This window comes from Oculina patagonica, chromosome 6 (assembly GCF_052425735.1).
Source record: "Oculina patagonica isolate OP01 chromosome 6, crgOcupat, whole genome shotgun sequence".
Lineage (NCBI taxonomy): Eukaryota > Metazoa > Cnidaria > Anthozoa > Scleractinia > Oculinidae > Oculina > Oculina patagonica.
The window spans coordinates 10,008,883-10,030,442 of record NC_135763.1 but is presented as its reverse complement, the minus strand read 5'-3'; the positions used below and the strand labels follow the sequence as shown (position 1 = coordinate 10,030,442).

General features: G+C 38.5%; 1 protein-coding gene across 1 annotated transcript; it reads right to left on the bottom strand.

The window, feature by feature from the left end:
- Nucleotides 1–247: 247 nt before the first annotated feature.
- Nucleotides 248–18,396, bottom strand: LOC144658834 (ribosome production factor 2 homolog). Its single transcript, XM_078519316.1, has 10 exons — nt 18,357–18,396; nt 18,105–18,237; nt 16,748–16,785; nt 15,167–15,206; nt 13,096–13,177; nt 12,602–12,678; nt 4,155–4,254; nt 2,466–2,568; nt 1,294–1,438; nt 248–614 (listed from the first exon to the last, which is right to left on the bottom strand). The coding sequence occupies exons 1-10, from the start codon at nt 18,374–18,376 to the stop codon at nt 441–443; spliced, it is 912 nt and encodes a 303-aa protein (XP_078375442.1). The 5' UTR covers nt 18,377–18,396; the 3' UTR covers nt 248–440.
- Between the last annotated feature and the right edge of the window lie 3,164 nt (nt 18,397–21,560).

Below are 21,560 nucleotides of genomic sequence, written 5' to 3'. Positions count from 1 at the left end.
CACTCCCGTTGCTCTGTTCGAAATGTTATTTTCATTCCGCTTATTAGCCCTCCCGGATATAAGCCCCTTCGCTTATAAGCCCACCCAAAACCCCTTACGAAGTTGTATAAGCCCAGGGCTTATAACCGGAATTCTACGGTATATTTTTTCATGCTGCAGAAACCAGAATAAGCTCGGGCTGTGTGAGGCACAGGATAATTTTTTAAAGTTAGAACTGACAATATGGTGGTAATTTAAAGCAACATCCCCTAGTTGACTTTTTTATTCTTGTGACTGTTTGTCTTAAAAAGAAATAACCCATTGCACAAGATATGAGAGAACTGCAGACAAGCACAGTGTAATAAACTAAGTGATGTTTTTCCAAAATGTGGGCAATGTTTATTTCTGCATGGTCAGAGTTCACTGTGTAACTGTTATTTTCAAAGTTCTATTACAAGATGTTATTTCTTCTTTTTGACTTTGTTTGTCTGTGGTGGTGTTTCTTTAGTTTCCAATTGTCTTTTGAGTCCCTTCATTTTCCTGGTTTGTAGTTTGGTGTAGTCTTGTCGTTGCATGTGCACTTGTCCTTCCTTGGTGCCAAATGCATCGTATGACATATTCTTTACTTTCTTGGGCTAGAAACAAAACACAAATCTTAACACACATGTACATGATAATGAACTGGCATTTTCAAAGCAAAATATGAAAAATTGATCCATGTGTTCACAACATGAGAAGTTAGGTGGCATAAGAGAATCGTTTCAGTTCTTCAAGACATATCCAAGACTCAGCAACTCTTGCTTCCTACAGGTTACTTCCCTAGTGCATGCATAACTTAATAACAGCTAAGCATGGAGCATTTCTGCTGGTAATCAGTGCTTTCAATAAGACAGCATCTGCCAAAGCTCTGGTGGGTAATCTCTCAAAAATTGCCATCTAAAATTCATGGTCCCCCAGGTCAGGTGCCCCACAAGTAGCCACCATACTTATCGAAAGCTCTGGGTAAACTGCCTAAGAAAAGAATTGTAGCAAAGAAAACAAGCCAAAACACTGTAATTTTGAAACTGTTTTAGAAACATGTTAGTTGCCAATAACTATCATGATGATCTTTACTGAAAGCCCACTAATAAAATGAGACTTGCATTTTCATATTTTGAACATTTTAGTTTTGCAGTATTCTTGTGACATCACTTATTTATAATTCTCCACATTGATCATCACTGACAGCCTTTTGAGAAATGTAGCTTCAACATAATAGTTAGTTACTGGCTTTTAATGACAGCCCTGACGTCATGAAACTTGTCTCATGTTTACCTTCACTACTCTTGGTACTTTTGTAGCGGCTTTCATTAAATCATCTGATGCCAGGTGCGTTCTTCTGAGAACCAAGTCAAGTGATGGTCCCATTTCTTCAACCTCAACTCGTGGAGTTCGACTTCCTGATTTCTTAAGCAATACTCTGAAATAAATTTAAAGAAATATTTTTTTACTACACATAGCTGGCTTAAAGTACAATAAAAACATAGTTTAAATCAAAAACAATTTAATGGGCAAGTTGTTTTGGAAATCTCAAGTTATGGTCTATCCATCATCATTTACCGTTACTATACTTTCAGAGTCTTTCAGTAACATGCCAACTCTAGTTCAAAACCCAACTAACCATTGCCTTTATTGCTGCTGTCAATCATAACTATGATGACATCTAATGAACTTTGAAAAACAGAAACAAACAAAATGGCTTAAAATCTACCAGTCTCAACCGACAGATGCTACCTTAACTGGTTGAAGCAAAATTCTGTTTCCTGAGAGGTCCGCTTAGATAAACTGATGGCCACGAAAAATGTAATCATTGTTTGAGCAGACAGGGCTCGAGACTAACGGTAGCCAACTAGCCAAAGGCTAGTAAAAATGCAGTTTTGGCTAGTAGGTTTTGGCCTTCCACTAGCCAAAATGGCTAGTGAAAAAATCAGGCATTAGTGGCAAGAAACCGCATTTATTAAAATCGTCTCTCAGAGAATATAACTAACAAGTAAACTGTTGACATTATAGAATGTGAAGCTTTAAACAATCTATTGTGCAGGTACATGTACAATTTTTATAGTAAAGAACAAAGCCCAATTTTGTAAGAAAAAAAACATGAAGATTAGGAAATTTTACGGCTCAAGGTTTAAACATTATCGCACATTGTTTTCCCCCTCCCCCCCCTTAAAAGAAGAACTATGCTTAAAAATTGTGGCGTAGAAAATAAGTTTTGGCTAGTGAAATCAAGCTGTCACTAGCCACTTGGCTAGTTAGCAAAAAGTTAGTCTCGAGCCCTGGCAGAGTTAGAGTGTCATTGCAAGGCGCAGTAACCCCCTGTTAAACCAAGACAAAGTTTGATTAAGAGCTTTCAGGTATCATCAGTAAATACACTGCTAGTACAGTACAGCAGTAACCCAATGGTTGAATGGGAAATATTGAGAAAAGATACACAGGGTAACCAATACCTGTAGCTTCTCAGGTAAATTTTTCCATCTACAGCCGTAAACTGAAGCACATGCTCGAGTCCCTGTAACCTAACTTTTTCTATTACTGGTCCTCTGTAAAAATCTGAAAGAAACAAAGACAGTATTATTTTTTTAAAAACACCAGTATTGTAAGCATTTTCTTCCGTCACATGTTCCTTTTTACTCTATTCTTGAACTGTGGAATTAGCATTGAACATGAACTTAAATTAAAAAAGAGATTTACACCTTTTCAATCAAGTACCGTAATGATTTGATTTAGCGCCCTCCTTCCAATAAGCGCCCCCTTCCGAATAAGCGCCCCCCTTCGAATGTGCTTTTGTAAATAAGCGCCCCTATTCCAATAAGCGCCCCTATTCTAATTAGCGCCCCCATTCTTATAAGCGCCCCTATTCTAATAAGTGCCCCTATTGTGGATAACTGGCCCTACTGAGTCATTGACGTCAACTAAATAAACTCCTGGCCGTTCACCGTACAGTTCATGTATATATTTACTGCCAAAATGAACAATTATTATAAAAGTAACTGAACTTTTAACAATTTCTAACTGTTACAGTTTCTGTTATTGTTAGATACATTTGGTTGTTTCTCAAAAAATTAAATAAGCGCCCCGTCCCGAATAAGCGCCCTGTCTCGAATAAGCACCCTCCCTCGAGGTGCCCAAAGTAAATAAGCGCCCCGGGCGCTAAATCGAATCATTACGGTATGAGGGTCGTACTGGAGAATATCTCCTGAGGTCTTTCTAAATGTGGGAGGTGCAGTTTCCTAATGGTTAATGTTCTGCACTCCAGATTGTGTGGTCCAGGTTCAAGCCCTAACCAGGTCACAGCATTGTTTTCTTGGGCAAGACAATTAACTTAAGTGTCTCTTTCCTGCAAGGTGTATAAATGGTTACCGGTTACTGCAAGGAGTACAGTCAACTCTCTCTAAGACGGACACCCTCGGGACTGGCCGCAGCTGTCCGTCTTAGAAAGGCGTCCGCCTTATAGAGAGTCGAGATAACATGACACCAGTAATTCTGAGATAATAAAGCTCAACCTTTGCACAATGCAACAAACCTTTGCTAACTGCAACAAAACTAAAATAATAAAAGGACCGTATTTGCTCGTTAAAGATAAAACTGAGAGCTTCTACAAACTGTAATACTGTAAGTAGAAAATGACCTCTTAAGTGTCCATACACGTAAGCAGAGTAGTAATCCGTTAAAACGTCTTTGCTTTTAGTTAGTAAGCTTGGTATACACGTATCCTTAGGGCGCTGACTAAATTTGCTTTAGGTTGATATGAAGTTTGGAAGTATTTTCACTAATAAAACATGATAAAAAACACTTCTCAAGTGTCCGTTAATGATTTCAAAGTATCCATTGTCCGTCTTAGAGAGGTGTCCGTCTTATAGGGAGTTTAGTTACAGTAAAATGACTGAAAAACAGCAGGGACCATCACCAGGAGTCCATCTTATGGAGGTGTCCGTTAAGAGAGAGTTGACTGTAGATATACAATGTACTCCTAGTTGCTTCATGCTGGGAAACTGGGATAAACTCTGGCCTGATGGGCTACTAGGCTCAAGCGCAGACTTTTTTCTTTCTAGTATGGACCAAGTGAAACAAGGTATGGGAAGTATATGGGCTATTAAGTTTTCCCATCAGCTTGATGAAAATGATTTTAAACCCACCTAAGAGAATACTCTTCAGTCGCTTGTGAACTGCGTCATTTTCAAATGCTTGTCCAGAAAATAATAAACAAGGTTTTGTACCAACTGAACACTTGCGATTCTGAAAGAAACAATAAAAAGCATTCTTTGTCAATAGACAAAAAATACTAGTGGTAACCACAGGTTAGAAAATGCGGGCCTAGATGCACCTTTCTTCACCTCCATGTGAGAGAAGCGTCAATCTCAGTTGACAAACTGAATGTTATTGACACTTTCTTCGCATTCTAATCGAAAAAATTCTCAACTTCCTGTTTGAACAACACATTTTCGGATCCTATTGTAATGTTGAAGAACAAATAACTTAGGTCACCTCATTTTCACGCCGGAAATTATTCCGACAGGTCGCGAAAATTTCTCAGAAGTGTCGATAAATCGCTGGACAAAAGACAATTATTATTCCAAGTAACGCGTCACGCAAGGAATGCATGATTTAATCAAGCATGCGGTGTACCCGGTCGGTGTAACCGAGATGTGATCTTGTTTGGTCGGTGAACTCGCTATGTTATCAATGTGATAAGGAAACATTCGTTTTGCCGTAGTTTATCTGTGATACAGTCATAGTAAATCTTCTCAAAACCAATGCCTAAACAACGTCGGCCAAACGTAGTTCCAATCTTCCATGTGACAGAAGCATTGATCTTATGTGACAAACAGTTAAGATTGACAAAATTTTCAACTTCCGCTTTGCAGCTACAATCATTGACAAAAGTGTTGACCCATTGTTAATTTACGCCCTTATTTTTTGTTATATGGACCAATTCCATCCTTTTGTCCCACCTTTCCAACCCCCTCCCCCCAATCAATGTTGTAGTTTGTTTCTAGGAGTCCTTTGCTACCATTTTACAACATTGGATGGGGGGGGGAGGGGGGTATTTTAGCAGACAGTCATGAAATTTAAAAACTAGTGTTAAATTTGTCATAAAAACCGCAGAGCGAAGTCAATGTGTCAACTACTTTTGTCAAAGATTGTCTGAGGTCTATTTGAGTGAAAAGAAAGGATACCTGTTACCTATCTTAGCTCTAACAGGATTTTTTCTAGAAAGCACGCTAAATGTGTGGCATGAGAGTAGTTTTGATTATTTGAAGTTAAAAATAATGTCTTCAGTTGAGAAAACAAAGACAAAACGGGTTCAGATCCTGTGCGTGGTTCTTAGCGCGTGACTATCTTGGGTCGTATTATCCATTTTTTTGTTTAAAAGTGTTAAGCGAGGCCTCTGCAGTGATACTCCAGTTAACTATGTTCGTTTCATTGTTACAAAGCAGCCGGCTAATTTTAAGAAAAAGCAGCAATACTCGTTCTCCAGAGCGCGAAACCAAATTCCTGGGCGGTTGAGATTAATGTTTAACAAGATCTACGAAATCGTGAGGCTAGGAAATACTCCTATTTGTCGCTGAAATTCCCTAAGAAAACCAGAGATAAATGACTTTTTGTCAAAATTATATCGCTAGAATGTTTCTTGGCCACACAATTGGCGAAAATGTGTAAATTTGAACGATTAACCACGGTTAACCATCAGTCTAGAAAGGATCAGGAATGTTCTTTGTTTACTGATGGTTAACCGTGGTTAACCGTGGATTTTTAAAAGGTAGACACCTTTTGGCCTTGCTGAAGCCTGTTTATAGTAGAAAAAGAGACAATGAAGACTTCCGTATCTTAAGTTAGCTTTTCATGTTTAAGAAATGCTTAAAACAAGCGTCAATAAAACACGAAGCAACAACAATTGGAGCTGTCACGCGCACTTGTCACGCTTTATCTAACTGCGTTGGAGTATGTCACAAGGTTTATTACATTGCATAAGCGCATTGTTACTTTGACATAGCAGTTATTTGCCTAAAGGTGAAATTTCTTTCATTATTCCATAAACTGGCATTTGGAAATGAAATGGGCAGTAAACACGGGCTTTATATTTCTTTGGTCGTCTCGAACGATGATTTGCGTGCGTGACCTCCTCGCAGTTAAATGTCTTCAGACACCTCTATGCTATATGCCAAAACCTAGAAAACGTGTCATTAGTTCAACATAATTTTCTTCTTTTTAAACCATTTTCACATCGGAAATAAGCAGGTAAATGCAGGAGTTTCTTCATCAATATTAGCAGCGGTAAACATTTTGCCTCAATTTATTCCATTTTTGACCCTTTGATTGCGTTATCGTCAAATTCGTTAATGGCCTGTAATTAGAAACCAATTAATACAGCATCAATGTCGATTGGACAATTGAAAACAACAGATGGTTGAAATAAATTTATGTTATAACCAATTAATCATTACGCACTGTTCTTAAGATATATTCCGTTTTGCACCTCAGACAATCATTGACAAAAGTGTTGACCCATTGTTAATTTACGCCCTTATTTTTTGTTATATGGACCAATTCCATCCTTTTGTCCCACCTTTCCACACCCTCCCCCCAATCAATGTTGTAGTTTGTTTCTAGGAGTCCTTTGCTACCATTTTACAACATTGGATGGGGGGGGGGGGAGGGGGTATTTTAGCAGACAGTCATGAAATTTAAAAACTAGTGTTAAATTTGTCATAAAAACCGCAGAGCGAAGTCAATGTGTCAACTACTTTTGTCAAAGATTGTAGCCTTTATAAACATGGTGCGCACACGTTATACGCAATCCGCTGGTCACTGTCAAGATTAGGGTTGCGGGCCTCTCTTGGGCCCGCAATAACATATTGCGACTCATCATCTAACGACTGGAACGAGTCAAGATGGACGGCAGCGTCTTTTTTGAGTAGGCTGCCTGAACTCTCCGCTTTTCAACTAAATGGAGGAAAAACTAAGTGAATGCGAAGAAACACCGCGTTATATCGGAGGGAAGCGAGGTGAAAGACCTAGCAGCAGCAGCTCACCCGAAATACCGCCAAATAAATCCGCAAAAACCTCCGAGTACTTGATGGCCGAACAGAACGATCTGGCAGGTATCTGGAGTGCGCTTAACAAAATTCAAAGAAATACGGACGAGCTTCTCAAAGAAAATCGAGCACTCCGCGACCTATACAACGAGCTACAAAGGTCACTTGAATTCCATGTCAGTAAAGTGGAAAGCTTAGAGGCGAACAACGAAGCTTTGAAGACTGAGGTGAACTCGCTCAAACGAGCAGTTCGAACGGCCGAAGACGAAATCGATGACCTATATCAAGAAATTGATGATCTCAGCAGCGATCTCGGAACCGCCATCAATCAAATAGATGATTTGGAACAGTATACCAGAAAGCACAACCTTGAAATCCACGGCATCGCCGAGTCGCCGGAAGAAAATGTCGCTGAGAAAGTTATCAAGCTTGCCAAAGTGGTCAACGTTCACATCACCAATAACGACATAGACATATGCCACAGGATGTCTTCACGAAGGACTGACGTCCCCAAACCAATTATAGTTCGCTTCAGGTCCCACAGAGCGAAAAGTGAACTTTTCAAAGCAAGGAAGCATCTTAAATCAGTAAGTTTGAAAAACTTTTTCAATAACACAGATGCTGTTTACATCAACGAGAATCTAACTAACTACAGGCGCGGTCTTTTCGCTAAAGTTAGAAAATTCAAAAAGGATCATAACTGGCAGAACGCATGGACTGTGGACGGAAAAATCTTTATTAGAAAATCGCAAAGCGATCGTGCCATCAGAATCCACGAAGCCGATGACTTAAGAAAAATCCACTAATTTGTTATCATAAAGTTTATTTTCTTCTTTCTCTCCGTCAATTATGCTAATATGTAAGTGTTCCGTTTTCTTTTCGACACCTCGCCCTCCTTTGCTTCACTAATTAATCTAATTTTGCGGAGAGTTTTGTGGGAGGGTGTTGAGTGTCTTGGCGTAGCAACCGATGCTATTCAATTTTCCCCTCCTATACAATAAGCTGCTTCGCAGCTTAATTAGTGTTTCTATTATGTTTACTGTTAGATGTAGCGTGCTTTTATTTTCATTTACAATCCATTCTCACCTAAATTTTTCCTTGGTTTATTGTAATGTGCATACCATTCTTATAAACGCTCCTATTGCTAAGCTAAACGCTATCGTATTGTTGCAGAGTGTGGTACACGAATGTTTTACGGGTAAGAAATTCAAAAATCTAACCTACTCATGGAATTAAATGCAGTTTCCTTTAACGCAAGAGGCCTTAACAAATCCATCAAAAGAAGAAAGCTATTTCGGTGGCTCCATCTTAAAAAATTTGACGTAATTTTCCTTCAAGAGACATACAGCGACACTAGTTTGGAAGCTTTCTGGCGAGCTGAGTGGGGCGGTGAAATCTTTTTCGCGCACGGCTCGAAACATAGCAGAGGTGTTATGATCCTTCTCAGACCCTCCTTATGTAAAGAGGTGACTAATGTTACACGAGATAAAAACGGCAGGTTTTTGATTGTAAACACAACTATTGGCGAAGACGAATTTTGCTTTGTTAATATTTACGCCCCAAACGACCAAACCCAGCAAATTGCTTTCTTTAAAAAGATGACCGAATCCATCCGCGAATGCCAAACCGACAGAGTCTTGATTGGCGGAGACTTCAATTGTCCGTTGTCTGCGTTAGATAAATTCGGAGGTAAAGACGTTCTGGTCAAAAAAAACGTTATCAAATCGGTGGAGGAACTTTGTAATAACTACGACCTTGTCGACCCTTGGCGAAAACAACACCCACATGAAACGCGATATACCTGGAAAAACAGCTCGGGTAAGATCAGATGTAGGCTAGACTTTTGGCTCATCTCCAAGCAGTTACTAGACCGGGTTTCAAAAACCGACATTGGTGCGTACTACGACTCTGATCACTCCCCGGTTACCATTTCAATTAAACCAGATGTAACACAGGAAAAGAGAGGTCCTGGTTACTGGAAATTCAACAATTCTCTTCTGGAGAACGAAGAGTTTGTCACAAAAATGGCCTTTACTATAAAACATAGTAGTGAGAAACACAAAGGTATTGCTGACAAAAGGCTTTACTGGGAAATGTTAAAAATGGAGATTCGGATGTTCGCTATCCGTTTTGCTAAAAGGAAAGCTAATGCAGAAAGAAACACCGAGCAAAACCTTTCTCAAAAATTAGACGAAATAAACTCACGTATTGACGCTTCCCCAGAAGACACTTCCCTTGTAAACGAGGCAAAGAAACTCAAAATCGAATTAGATGAAATCGCTGTGCAGAAAACTAAAGGCTCCATTATTAGGAGCAGAGCAAGATGGTACGAGATGGGCGAGAAATGCAACAAATACTTCTATAACCTAGAAAAAAGAAGTTATGAAAAACGACACATCACAAAATTAAAGACGCCCGAGGGTATTACTGTTAAGGACCCAACGTCCATTCTAAGCACCATGAAAAGCTTTTACAAGCAGCTTTATTCATCTCAAAAACAGCTAGCAGATGCAGACCCATTATCTTTCTGCGAATATCAATCTCTACCTAGACTGGATGACGAGAAACAAAGCCTTTGTGAAGGTTTAATTACCGCAGAAGAATGCCTCGCCGCATTAAAAACTTTTCAACACAACAAGTCGCCGGGCACGGACGGTTTATCCGCAGAGTTCTACCTACGCTTTTGGAAGGAGCTGTCGGGCCCTCTGATTGAGTGTCTCAATCATGGTGCCTTACTGGGAGAGCTTTCTATCTCGCAGAGACGAGGAATTATTTCCCTGATCCCGAAAAAGAACAAGGATCCTTTACTGCTTAAAAACTGGCGCCCTCTCTCTCTCTTAAATACCGACTATAAACTAGCAACAAAATGTATCGCAAGGCGTTTAGAGAAGGTACTCCCCCTGTTAATAGAGCGGGACCAAACGGGGTACATTAAAGGCAGATTCATCGGTGAAAATATCCGTCTAATTACAGACATAATTGAACAACATGAGAATAAGGAAGGTATGATACTCTTTCTAGATTTTGAAAAGGCCTTTGACTCTTTAGAGTGGGACTACCTCTTTAAGGTCCTCAACATTATGAACTTTGGTCCAAGTTTCCTTAACTGGATTCGCACATTCTATAGCAATATTTCTAGTTGCGTTATCAACAATGGTCACTCTTCAGAGTTTTTCTCTCTACAAAGAGGAGTGAGACAAGGGTGTCCTCTTTCGGGACTGCTCTTTGTTCTCGCTTTAGAACCACTCGCACACCAGATAAGAATCACTGATTCTATCAAAGGTCTCGAAAACGGGAATAAGATCACTAAACTTAGTTTGTATGCAGACGACACCACCGCTTTCATCCGCGACGACTCTTCCGCAGCGTCTCTATTTGCTCTCCTTGATCAGTTTAGCAATCTATCGGGTCTGAAAATTAATAGATCAAAAACTGAGGGTCTGTGGCTAGGTCGTTGGAAAAGCAGATTAGGAAAAGACGAGCCTTTTGGCATTTCGTGGCCGAAAGAATATGTCACTGCACTTGGAATATGTTTCCCTTATTGCGCGAATGTTGGAATCAAACTAAACTTTGATGAGAAACTTGCCAAACTTAAAAAAGTTCTTAACATCTGGTGCAAAAGACATCTAACCATCTTAGGCAGAATAGCCATCGTAAAGAATTTAGCAATCGCCAAACTTGTTTATTGCTGCTCCGTCTTAAACGTTCCTGCCGAATTCATAAAAGAGGTCAACAGCATCATCTTCTCCTTTATCTGGAATTTCAAACCTGATAAAATTAAGAGAAAAACGTTGATTGGCCCAGTCTGCAAAGGCGGTCTAAATATGATTAACTTTGAAGATGTTGTAAAATCCCTCAAGATTACCTGGGTTAATCGTTATTGCGAATCGGCTGGCAGTCACTGGTGTGCCCGCCTTGATTCCTTATTAAGTAAAGTCGGAGGAGCTTTTCTTTTTCAATGCAATTTCGACCTAAAATTTCTGAACCTCAACAATTTACCACCTTTCTATAAAAATATTCTTAAGGTGTGGCAAGAATTGAATTACAAGGAACCGCTTAATGCAAATGAATTCAAACAAGAACTTTTATGGAACAACCGGTTCATAAAGACCAATGGTAAAACGGTGTATTATAAAACATGGGTAAATCAAGACATCTTAAAAATAAGTGATCTCCTCGACAATCACGACCAATTCCTCTCTTTCGAAAATTTTAAGCGCAAATTCAGCGTTCGATGCACTTTCCTCGACTACGCCGGAGTTCTCGCTGCTATCCCCAAAGCGTGGAAAAGAAAAATCACGTGCAACAGTGTCGGTGGTGTTAGCGAACTCCCAAAGGCTGATTCAAATAGCGATGATATCGTCTCCGCAAAAAAAGCCCGTTTGATGCTTGCGGAAAGGTCCTTCTCTCCCCCTACCGTCGAAATCACTCTAAGAAATCAAGTGACAAACTTAAAGGATGTCTACGAACTTCCATTTAGAATCACCGTTGAAAATAGATTAAGAAGCTTTCAGCATAAACTCATACATAACATCATACCTACCAATCTCTCACTCTATAGAATGAAAATAAAAGAGTCACCACATTGCGAACACTGCCACTGTAAAAATGAGACACTTCTCCATAGGTTTTGCGAGTGCCCCGAAGTCAAGCTATTTTGGAAAGACGTCATAGAATGGTGGAATACAAATCGCTCTGACAATTTCAATCCTACTTGTTCGGAAATTCTTTATGGATACAGACCTGAGAACACCAGCTATCATGCTTTCAATCACTATCTTCTTATTGCTAAATATCATCTATATCTCGCAAGAAATCAGTCAGAGACTCCTAGCATAAAGGTCTTTCTTGCCTTACTGGAAAGCAAAATTAAATGTGAAAGACAAATCGCTATTAAAAACTCTAGCTATAAAAAGTATGAAACAAAGTGGACCACTCTCTGCATAAGCGATGCGGTAGCTTTCTTTCCACTGTTTAAGCAAAAGAGCCAGGTTTAGGTGCATTTTCTTTGTCTGTTATATTTATCCTTTATCATTTTAGTTACATTAGATCTGTTGTTATAGTGAGTAGCTGTATTAGTTTAGTGACAATTTCAGTTTTTTTTGTAAGTGCAGTGTAAGTTCTGTCAATTAGCTCTTGTGCCATGTATAGTTTTATAGTATTTTAGTCTCTTTTGTATTTAAAAAATATATATTTCACTGTAAGTAGTAAGCATCGCATTGTAAGTAGTGTAAGTGTTGTAAATAGTATACAGTGTCGAATTGTAAGAAGCGCAAGTGTCGTATTGTATTGTGTACAGCTTAAGTATTTGTACAATAAGTAGTGAGTAGTGGGCATACTTTTTTTGTATTTTTGTAAGTGATGTGCTTTTGTGTGTTTGCAATTAAAAAAAAAAAAAAAAAAAAAAAAAGCATGGTTTTGTCCATGCGCTTAAAAAAAAAAAAAAAAAAAAAAAAAAAAAAAAAAAATAACATATAGGCAATGAAAATCCTTTATTAAAGTGAATTATAATGAAATTAAAGAAAATAAATGCTGTCCCATCTTACCTTAATGTCATTTAGTGATATAAATTTGTCAATTCCTAATTCAATCATGTCTAAGATATGGCCATCAAAACAGCGACCTAGAAAGTAAAACAAGTCCTTTTAAAGCTACGATAACACATTGGAGGCAAGATGGATGGCGTAGTGGTTAAAGCACAGATTTCAAATCAAAAGATTTCTCATGGCCTGAGGTGAAGAGCTCATCAAGGTCACACGCTTTTTGAAGTTGACTACTGACTAAGTAATATTATTGTTTTCCATTGGAGCGGGCTCGTTTCTATATTTTTTCCCCAATTTAAAAATTTAACTAAAAAACTCAAAGTAAAATACTCCTGGGCAGTAAGAAAAGACTAATGAAAAGTATAAAATTTTATGAAAGAGACAAATTATATTTGATGAGTTCTATTCGATTCAGTTAACAGACATCTCTACATTGTTTTAATACAATAGGCATTTGACCTTGCTTGCTCAAAGTGATACAAAAAAGCATGACATACCTATGACAAGATTGTGAGGTCTCTTCTTGGAATGAGAACCAAAAAGAAATAAAGATGCATCATTTCTGACACTGAAGAATTCCTGGAATAAATCAGAAAATATCAAGTTAACTTTCTGTTAAGGTCGCGCAGGACCCTTGCTCATTAATATATTCATTAGCCAAATTTCTTGTTGGAGTGCTGTAAAGCTTTGATTCACTACATTTTGAATATCGATTCCTCTAAAATTTAATAAGGATACTCAGGGATGGTGGAATTACATCATGATTGTCCTTTTACCGAGAGATGACCGTTGTCTGTGATGTTACAAGCCCTTAAAAGTTTAACTGAAGATAATGCGATTTTGTGTCCAAGTTTTCAACTAGCACAGCGTACCAAATTAAATGATTATATAGCCTAGTGATAAATCGTAACTTCTTTTGTGTTCCCACTAGAACGAAATTTTCGATTTCAAAAACTGCTACAAGTTAATGGCTTCTAAGAGAGTAAAAATGTGAAATCTAAACTTTGAAACATGCTATCTTCATTTTGAGAAGGAAATTTAAAAATTCGCTCTAGCCAGAACACAATAGAGTACACCAAGTTTATGTTCCTCGCGAATCAACTCTTGAAATTCTATATTGGCGGAGAAAACTTGGACACAAAATTGCAGGTTTTGAGGCTTCCGAAGACCTTCCGAGTCGATGTTTACAACAATGTGTGCTTTATTTAAAGCTGTGAATCTAATTATGATAATTCGCTATGTTCCAGCACACGGGATGCGAGGCTGAGAACAATACCGTGTAATTACTTGTACAAAGAACTCTGAGAAAAAATAAAATTCATGAATACTTCGTTTGTTGTCGGCTTCAGTCGTCGCAGTTCGTGCATACTCTTTAAATAAATACATACATAATGATTTCAAGGGTCCTGCGCGACCTTAAAGTGTCTATAAAAAGGAGTCTTGAGGGTATAAGGAAGAGGGTTGTCCCAAAAGGACTCCGGTGACGAACTAATGAGAATAAATGGATGAGACTTGGCTTCATCTCATGGATGCAGGTAAATGGAAATGTTAAAGGGGATGTGTTAAGGTCATTGCCCTGTATTGCATTGCGCATCCTTACTGCGCAGAATTTTACACGTAATTAGCACGCGCACATAAACAAAATGGCATATAATACATACAGTTAGTATTAGAGTTAGTAGTAAAAAATTGAACTTTGTAAATAGATTGTAACTTTAAAATGTAATAGTAATATAATGTATTATTTTTTGTAAGAGCGCTATTTGTTATAGTAGGTATTGTAAGGCGTGTTATTGCGATATTGTTATTTAAAAAGAAAATGTATATTAAATAATGTAATAAGTAATGTCTTGTAATTAGCATCGTAGGTAGTGTATGTATTTGTTAAGTAAGTAGTGTTCTTTGTGTGTCAATAAATAAATTTAAAAAAATAAATAACAAATAAACAAAATGGCGGCTTTTTTCTATGCAACTTAGTCCGCGAGAGAAGTAAATTGTCACTTTCTCGTAAACGAGTCTGGTGACCAATCAATTTTTTCTCATTTTGGGTGTAGTGATCAAATTCTTTCTGTAAAATGAAAACAGATCAATTCTTGTGTTTGAAAAATAAATTATCGCTAAAAACGTGTACTTTGCTAGTACTCGCAGAGGATTTTTAAAGGAAGTATATGGAATATACAAGGTCTTCCCGCTCCTAAACGAATCTGGTGACCCGCCTTTTTATTTCAAAATTGAAGTTCCCTTAAAGTAATAAACCAGTAGGCGAAGTTTGGTTAAAAATCTATCTTCAGTTTTATTTCAGGGCAATGACCTTAAGTGGAAGGAACTTATACATGGCCTTATTCGCTATCCAGAGTTATAATAAGGAATGGCTGATGATGAAACATTCTGTGATTTAACCCATTATTTGTCAAGAAGGACTGCAATTCATGGTCTAGCAGATAAGCAACAAGAACAGCGAAACCCATCAACTTGGGAAAATCAATTATTTCAACAAATTGATGTTGCATTTTGTGCATAATTTATAAATACATACCACACATGCATGTATTGTACAACTATACTTACTAGCGAAGTATGATCTTCAAATGGTCTCATGATATTTTTCCTAGTATAAACACAGCAACAGTTTTGTTTAATTAACAAACTGATAATCATCACAAGAACCTATCAAAAAAAGGTTTAAAAAACACCACCCAAAAGACAATTAACAGTACCATTGGATCCGTTTGACCAAAATATCATGATTTGTCAGTGGTGAGGAGATAAATATTGTTTGCTAATTAAAGCCTAAGGCTGATCTGTGAGACACTGACAAATTACCACATGTTGCGTTAACCAAGTTCAGTCATGATATTTTTTCATTCCATCACTGAGCTTGTATTTGGCCTAGTAGAACTCAAATTGTTTCTGACAACTCTGGAAAACACGCTGCCATTTGTCTCTGGGGTGGACACAACTACACACAGTAAGTAAGTAGTAAGCAGTGCTCAACACTAACGCTAGTACACTAGCCCAGGACTAGTAAATTTTCATGCTTGGCTAGTAAAAGTACTTTCCTACTAGCCCATAGACTAGTAAGATTCGTGGAAAAATAAATCAACTACAACTCTATAACTTGGGAAGTTTTTCTCCCAGAAACCTTCATCAGGATCTAGTTTCCATAGCTTGAGTAATTTAAACCAGAGCGCAAGCTTGCGACCCACATCGCATACGGATTTATATCGTACGATCAACTCGCAAACCTGACGCCATCTTGGAAAAGACCCTCTGTCCTAGCTTCCATGACACCCAAAAGGGACCTGGGAGAGAGCCATAGGCCATCTTGGGGTTTTCGCGCGAGCGACCGCGCGAGCATGATTTCAAGCTTTTGTAACACTTTACCTACAAGAAAACCGCCTTCAAGGGCCGATAATCGTGAGCCAGATTTACATTGTTCACCAGAGAACCACACACAGCATGAAGAGAAAAAGAAGTGTGATCCACGGTCAAAAAAATTCTTAACCGAGTTGGATGATAGCATCGTTGCTGCGTCTCAGTGAAGGAAAGATGTACTTGTGTGGACTCAAACAAATACAGTGCTAAGAGATTAGCTGATTCAAACTTGGCTGTTTTAATTTTTTTTTAAAGGGGGGGGGGGGGGGGGGGCTAGTGACTTGTCCTCGGGGCTAGTGATTATTTGTACCTACTAGCCAATTGCCTAGTATCCAAAAAAGTTAGTGTCGAGCACTCAGTAAGTAAGTACTTTATTTAAACACATATCACCAATGAGCCTGGGGCTCGTTTAATAGTGAACGTGTATTCTTAAAATTACAATGTAAAAAATTTAAATATGATTTTAAATCTATTCAAAAAAATACAAAAATTAGACTATAAAATTTAAAAACTAGACTATAAACATAAGCAAAATATTATTTGCAGCAAGATCACCTAGCAGCTAGGTGCTGATGCACATGAGCAGACCGTTATTTGTTGGCAGTTATTTGCAAGTGGCCTATTGGCCAAAGAAAGTGAAGAGAAAACTGCATCAGATAACAATATTGTCTTGATGTACCACTATAAAACTCAACATTTGAATAAATTTATGACAAAACATGATGAGAATTAATTTTTTTTATCATTAGCTTTAGACACCAAGTTATATCTTACTTTTGAAACATAACTGCATTGGGCTTTTTAAGTGAACACTGCAATGAAGAAGAAAGAAGGTATGATAAGATGGTGATCATAGGCGTACGGGCACCTTCGGACCTGGGGGGGCGGAGACCTTATTGCCCGAAAAAAAAAAAATGGCATGGGTTGAAAGCCGAATAAACAGGCATACGAAATGGACAACAGAACGTACGTTAAATTAATCTCGTGACGTTGCCCAAAGATGTCAATGCAATGAATCCTTTTTCTTCGGAAATTTGTATTTATTCACTTTAGTTCAGCAAAAATAAAAGTATTTTTGGTAGGCAATTTACATTGTTTTCCCGCACTTGAAAGTTATTTAAAATGCGTGAAACATTTAGAAGATGAACGGGTTGAAACATATTGTTGAAAGTTTTGAGCTCATTTGAGTCAAAAGCATTAGCTTCCTTACATTTGTAACCGTATCGAAGCTTTGTTTTTAGGTCCACCGCTCGCAAACGTTCAAACTATGGAAAAGCTTATTGCAGCTGAATCATGCAGAATTTGCGAGAAAATCGAATATGATTATAGTAATTTGCAAGAGGAAACGAAAGCAGATTAATGAGAAATTTGGACTTTGAACCACAAAGTTCGGTATATTTCCAATATTTTTTTCTGTTGATATTATTCGTTTTGATTGTAATTTTGAGATTTGTCTGCTTATTTTCTATTTTTTCTCTGGCTTGTTGCCCGAATTCTTAGCGTTTTGCCCGAAAAATTTTGGCACTGGGGGGGCTGCAGCCCCCCTCGCCCCCCCCCCCCCCGCCTCGTACGCCTATGATGGTGATCTGTCTCGCATGGAGTGTTCCACTCTTTTACAGATTATTCTTATGGCTTTGCTTGTGTGTATGCCTTTAGACTTAGTTTTAATTGCCATTAAATTGTAATAAATAAAAATAAAGAAATTTTTCTTCCAAGAATGGTCCATGATCAGGGAAAGTACAAACCACTTTGCACTCTGGGTGGTTCCCAGGGGGGAACTCACAGATAAAACTGTTGAGATTTCCGCAAAGCCCTGCATAAGTTAATTTCATGCTTTCTTCCATGCACATGAACAGTTGTTTAGACGGTCCTGAAGGGGAGGTATAAATCCCATTCCCAGTTCTATTGTTTTTCTGTCTGTGATTCCCATTCCCAGTGACCCAAATCCTTTTTTCCCAATGAAAATCTGCCAAAATCCCAGTTTCCATTTTACCCCTTCAGGCGCCTGTTTGCATAATTAAGTCCACGTGAGACGTATGATGCAAAATAATAAACTCCATCAGAGAAGTTCTTTGTCAAAGTTGCCAAAGTTACCAAAAGTTCAATTTAAACTTCTTTTTCTGTTACTTACAAGGTCCTTCATGGCTTGAGTCACCGTTTCACTTGTCCTGCCGCCTCGTAAGAACAACGCGGTTTTCGTGTTTTCGACATCTTTCGGAGCACGTTCTTCGATTGCACGCTTTCCACGATGTGTTTTAGGTCGTCTGATTAAAAAAAAACACAAACATACAACAGTAGGATATCAAGTAACGTATGTATCAAATATTAAAGAAAGCGAGAGTGAAATTCGACGCGAAAAGCTTGAAAATGTGAAGTGTCTTACACGACTCCTGTAGCCGCCATCTTGGATAAAGTACCTCGTGGAGGGCTGGTGACTATTTTACGATCCCAGAATGCAGTGGGATCACTTGACGGTAAAACTGCAGTTTTGTTTGCAAAATTCCAAAATTTCTTTTCTGGTGTAAAATGAAAAAACACCGGCCATTCGAGTTTACATACTACAAATAAAATCAGTAAAAATAATAAAAAATACCACTTCAGCGCAAATACGTATCAGAAAAGAGGTGAAGATCTGAAGATGTTTCAACTTCAAACTCGTCAGCAAACATGACGTCATCGATTCCCCCCCCCCTAAAAATATTAAAGAGAGAAAAAAAATTTTTTTCCCCACCGGCCCCCCCCCCCCCAAAAAAAAAAAAAAAAAAAAAAAAAAAAAATAAAAATTTTTTTACTGGTGTTTTTATCGTGATTAAATAAAATGTGTCATTTACTTGCATTCAAGCTTCAAGATTATTTTCAGTGAAAGAAGTTCTTGTAATCCAACAAATTGTAGACCTTAAAATGTTATTTTAATCGATACTCCTTTTGCAGTCAAATTGCATGAAAATGCTTAGGAAATGTTACCTTCAAAGGGAAATTAGCTATATATATTTGGAGACATTTTTTCAATAAAAAGCAACTTTTTGGAGCGACTTTTGACTAGCTTTTATCATTTTCATAATAAAAAGCAACTCTTTGGATTTTTTAGGAGCAACGTTTGAGAAACTTTCAAATTTTTAAAAAAAAAATGCTTGAAGTTCGAGCAATTTGTGGACAGCATTTTTACTCGGTTGTCTTGTTTTTCCCCTAAAGGCTCCAAGGCTCATTTTGGTCCATTCCAGGGGACGGTTAATTTCGCTCCATTCCGGTCCATTCCGTTCTGTTCCGGTGTTTAGTACTGTTTTAGTAGTTAACGCTTTCGTGCTGCAAACGACCCACCTCTTGATGCCAACATACGTACACACAAACTCAAGCACAAAGTGCCAACGTCATCTTCGGTGACGTAATAAAGTCAACAAATTTACTATCAACTATAAAGCCAACAGAAGTCAGCTTATAAAGGCTATGTACCACCTACAAATGGCAATATTTGAGTTTGCAGGTAGACGATGCGAAGTTCAAATAATTGTTCTCGACCTTCTGGGATTAATAGCTACTTGCATTGTTTTGTGTTTTAATTTGTTTCTGCAAACAGATTATTGAAACGTGACCGGCGGGGTAAAAGTTCTAGCAAATTCATAAACTGGCCATGATCCGCATGCAAAGTACCGCAAATTTGCGAGACAAAAGAAATTTGATAATTACACGGCTTATGAAGTAAGCTTTGTTCGTCTGCAGCTTTCAAAGGATTACCTTCGCACGTAGTAAGCGCAATTAACGCCAGTGTTTAACCAATCTTTGAGAATTTTAGACACCAGCAAAATGCTGGTACATGTATCACAACAACAGAAACAGCAACTTGTTTGCGCCATACAAAAGACAAGAACATCAAAGACAAAAAGACAATTGTAGAAAGAATGCCTTAAAAAAATAGTTGCTGAATGCAATAATTCTCTCCGCCTGTCTGTTTTAAAATTTAGTTATATTCTTAGGAGAAATGATATCACTTCTTCATCACATGCTAATGAACTTCTCTTCACTTTACAACAAAGTTAAACGGATAATCTTGACGTCGCTACTTAAACTGTACGGGACGGTAGCTATGTCCATACTCTTTACTGGCGTAAAACTGGCCGCAAAACTTAAAAGTCAACAAACTTGTAATAGATGAAGCTTTGTCGACCACAAGCTTAAAGTATTAAACGAGAACGCAATCTATCAATAGCCAACGGTTATTGTGCCTTTTACAATAATGTGATCAATAATACTATCATGAAAATGGTCTTTGTTACCCGTCTGTTGCTCTTCCCAAGGGATTCTTTTCAGTTAAATTACTTACGTTAGCGAAGACAAGTCAAGCATTGCACAAGAGCGTAACTTCGTGCTGTTATGACCCGAGCACACAAACCGCGCGTCATGTTCAATTTGAAAATGGAACCAAGATGGAATTCCGAGATGGGACAGGTGATGCAGAACAACGTGAAGGAAGAGAGGAAACTTAAACTACAGATCAACCGGATAAATAGCGCAAAGAGAGAACAGTTGGGAAAAATAGATCAGGAAATGATTTCTTTAAGGAAGCAACTTCTCGAAGACCGCAAAATTTTCGGCACTCGAAGTGACATCAAAAGACGCGAAGACAGAAATGCGAATATCCTTGAGGGAAGCTGTGAAGACAAGCACATCCATAGTGCTCAGCCTAAACTTACAGGATTGCAGAAACACGAGACTGTCGATCGCAATTGTTTTAAATCTTTTCAAGAACGTTCGCGCCATAGAGCTTTTGAGCAGCACGAACGTAAGTTGAGTCCGTCGAGGTTTCTTGCTACTGTACAAGAAGGGAACGGCAGTTTAAGGAAGAAAACGCCTGAAGTGGGAATGTTACCGCTGTCTTGCTCAACTCCTTCAATTCGGCCTGGCCGCCGTCATTCTATAGCGGAGATCAACTTCAACAGCACACTTCTGAGTAAACTTTCTACGCAGACAAACTCAAGAAGCGCGACGCCGAAACCCATGAGTTTATCAAGCGCCGTTGTCGGGGCGGGAGTAAAAATGGACCACCCTCGATTGCGACAGAGAAGAGCAAGTCTGCCGGCTCACGCCATAGCGCTGGGGAGAGGGCATTCAGTGGATTTACCTAAACTAAAAACCATTAAACTTCCACCCGAGAGGAGCAAACTTGCAATGGAGAAGGACAACAAAGTGATTCAAGACGTGAAACTAGGCAACTTTAGCAGGCATGTTGATGGCGATTTAAGATGGAAGAGAAGAAATTCTCTCCCAAACTTCGACAATATTTCCACAAGTAAAGATTCTATGGCTTGTAAAGAACGCCTGACGGCTAGTTTGATGCAATGCAAGCCGAAGAAACCTGGAAGCGCAACGCACAGAAATGTTGCGTCACCAACCAAACCGTCCATTTTCGGAAGAAAATTCAAGAAAAACCCGACACCAGTGACTGAGCGATCAGATGAAGCAGCAGACTTTAATGAACAAGATGAAAGCGAGTCACTGGGCCGCGTATCCATTGTGGAAGCAAATGAGCCTAAAGAAACTGAAGAACTCTCAAGTGAACAAGAACTGAGCTTCATCCCAAAAGCCACACTGC

What these genes read in the sequence shown, in the direction of transcription:
- LOC144658834 (XM_078519316.1), bottom strand. Translation starts at nt 18,376, where the DNA reads ATGGCGGCTACAGGAGTCGT. An exon ending in TTGAAGATCATACTTCGCTA is followed by an intron (nt 13,178 to 15,166) that starts GTAAGTATAGTT and finishes GATTTATTCCAG; the next exon opens with GAATTCTTCAGTGTCAGAAA. An exon ending in ACCTCACAATCTTGTCATAG is followed by an intron (nt 12,679 to 13,095) that starts GTATGTCATGCT and finishes TTTACTTTCTAG; the next exon opens with GTCGCTGTTTTGATGGCCAT.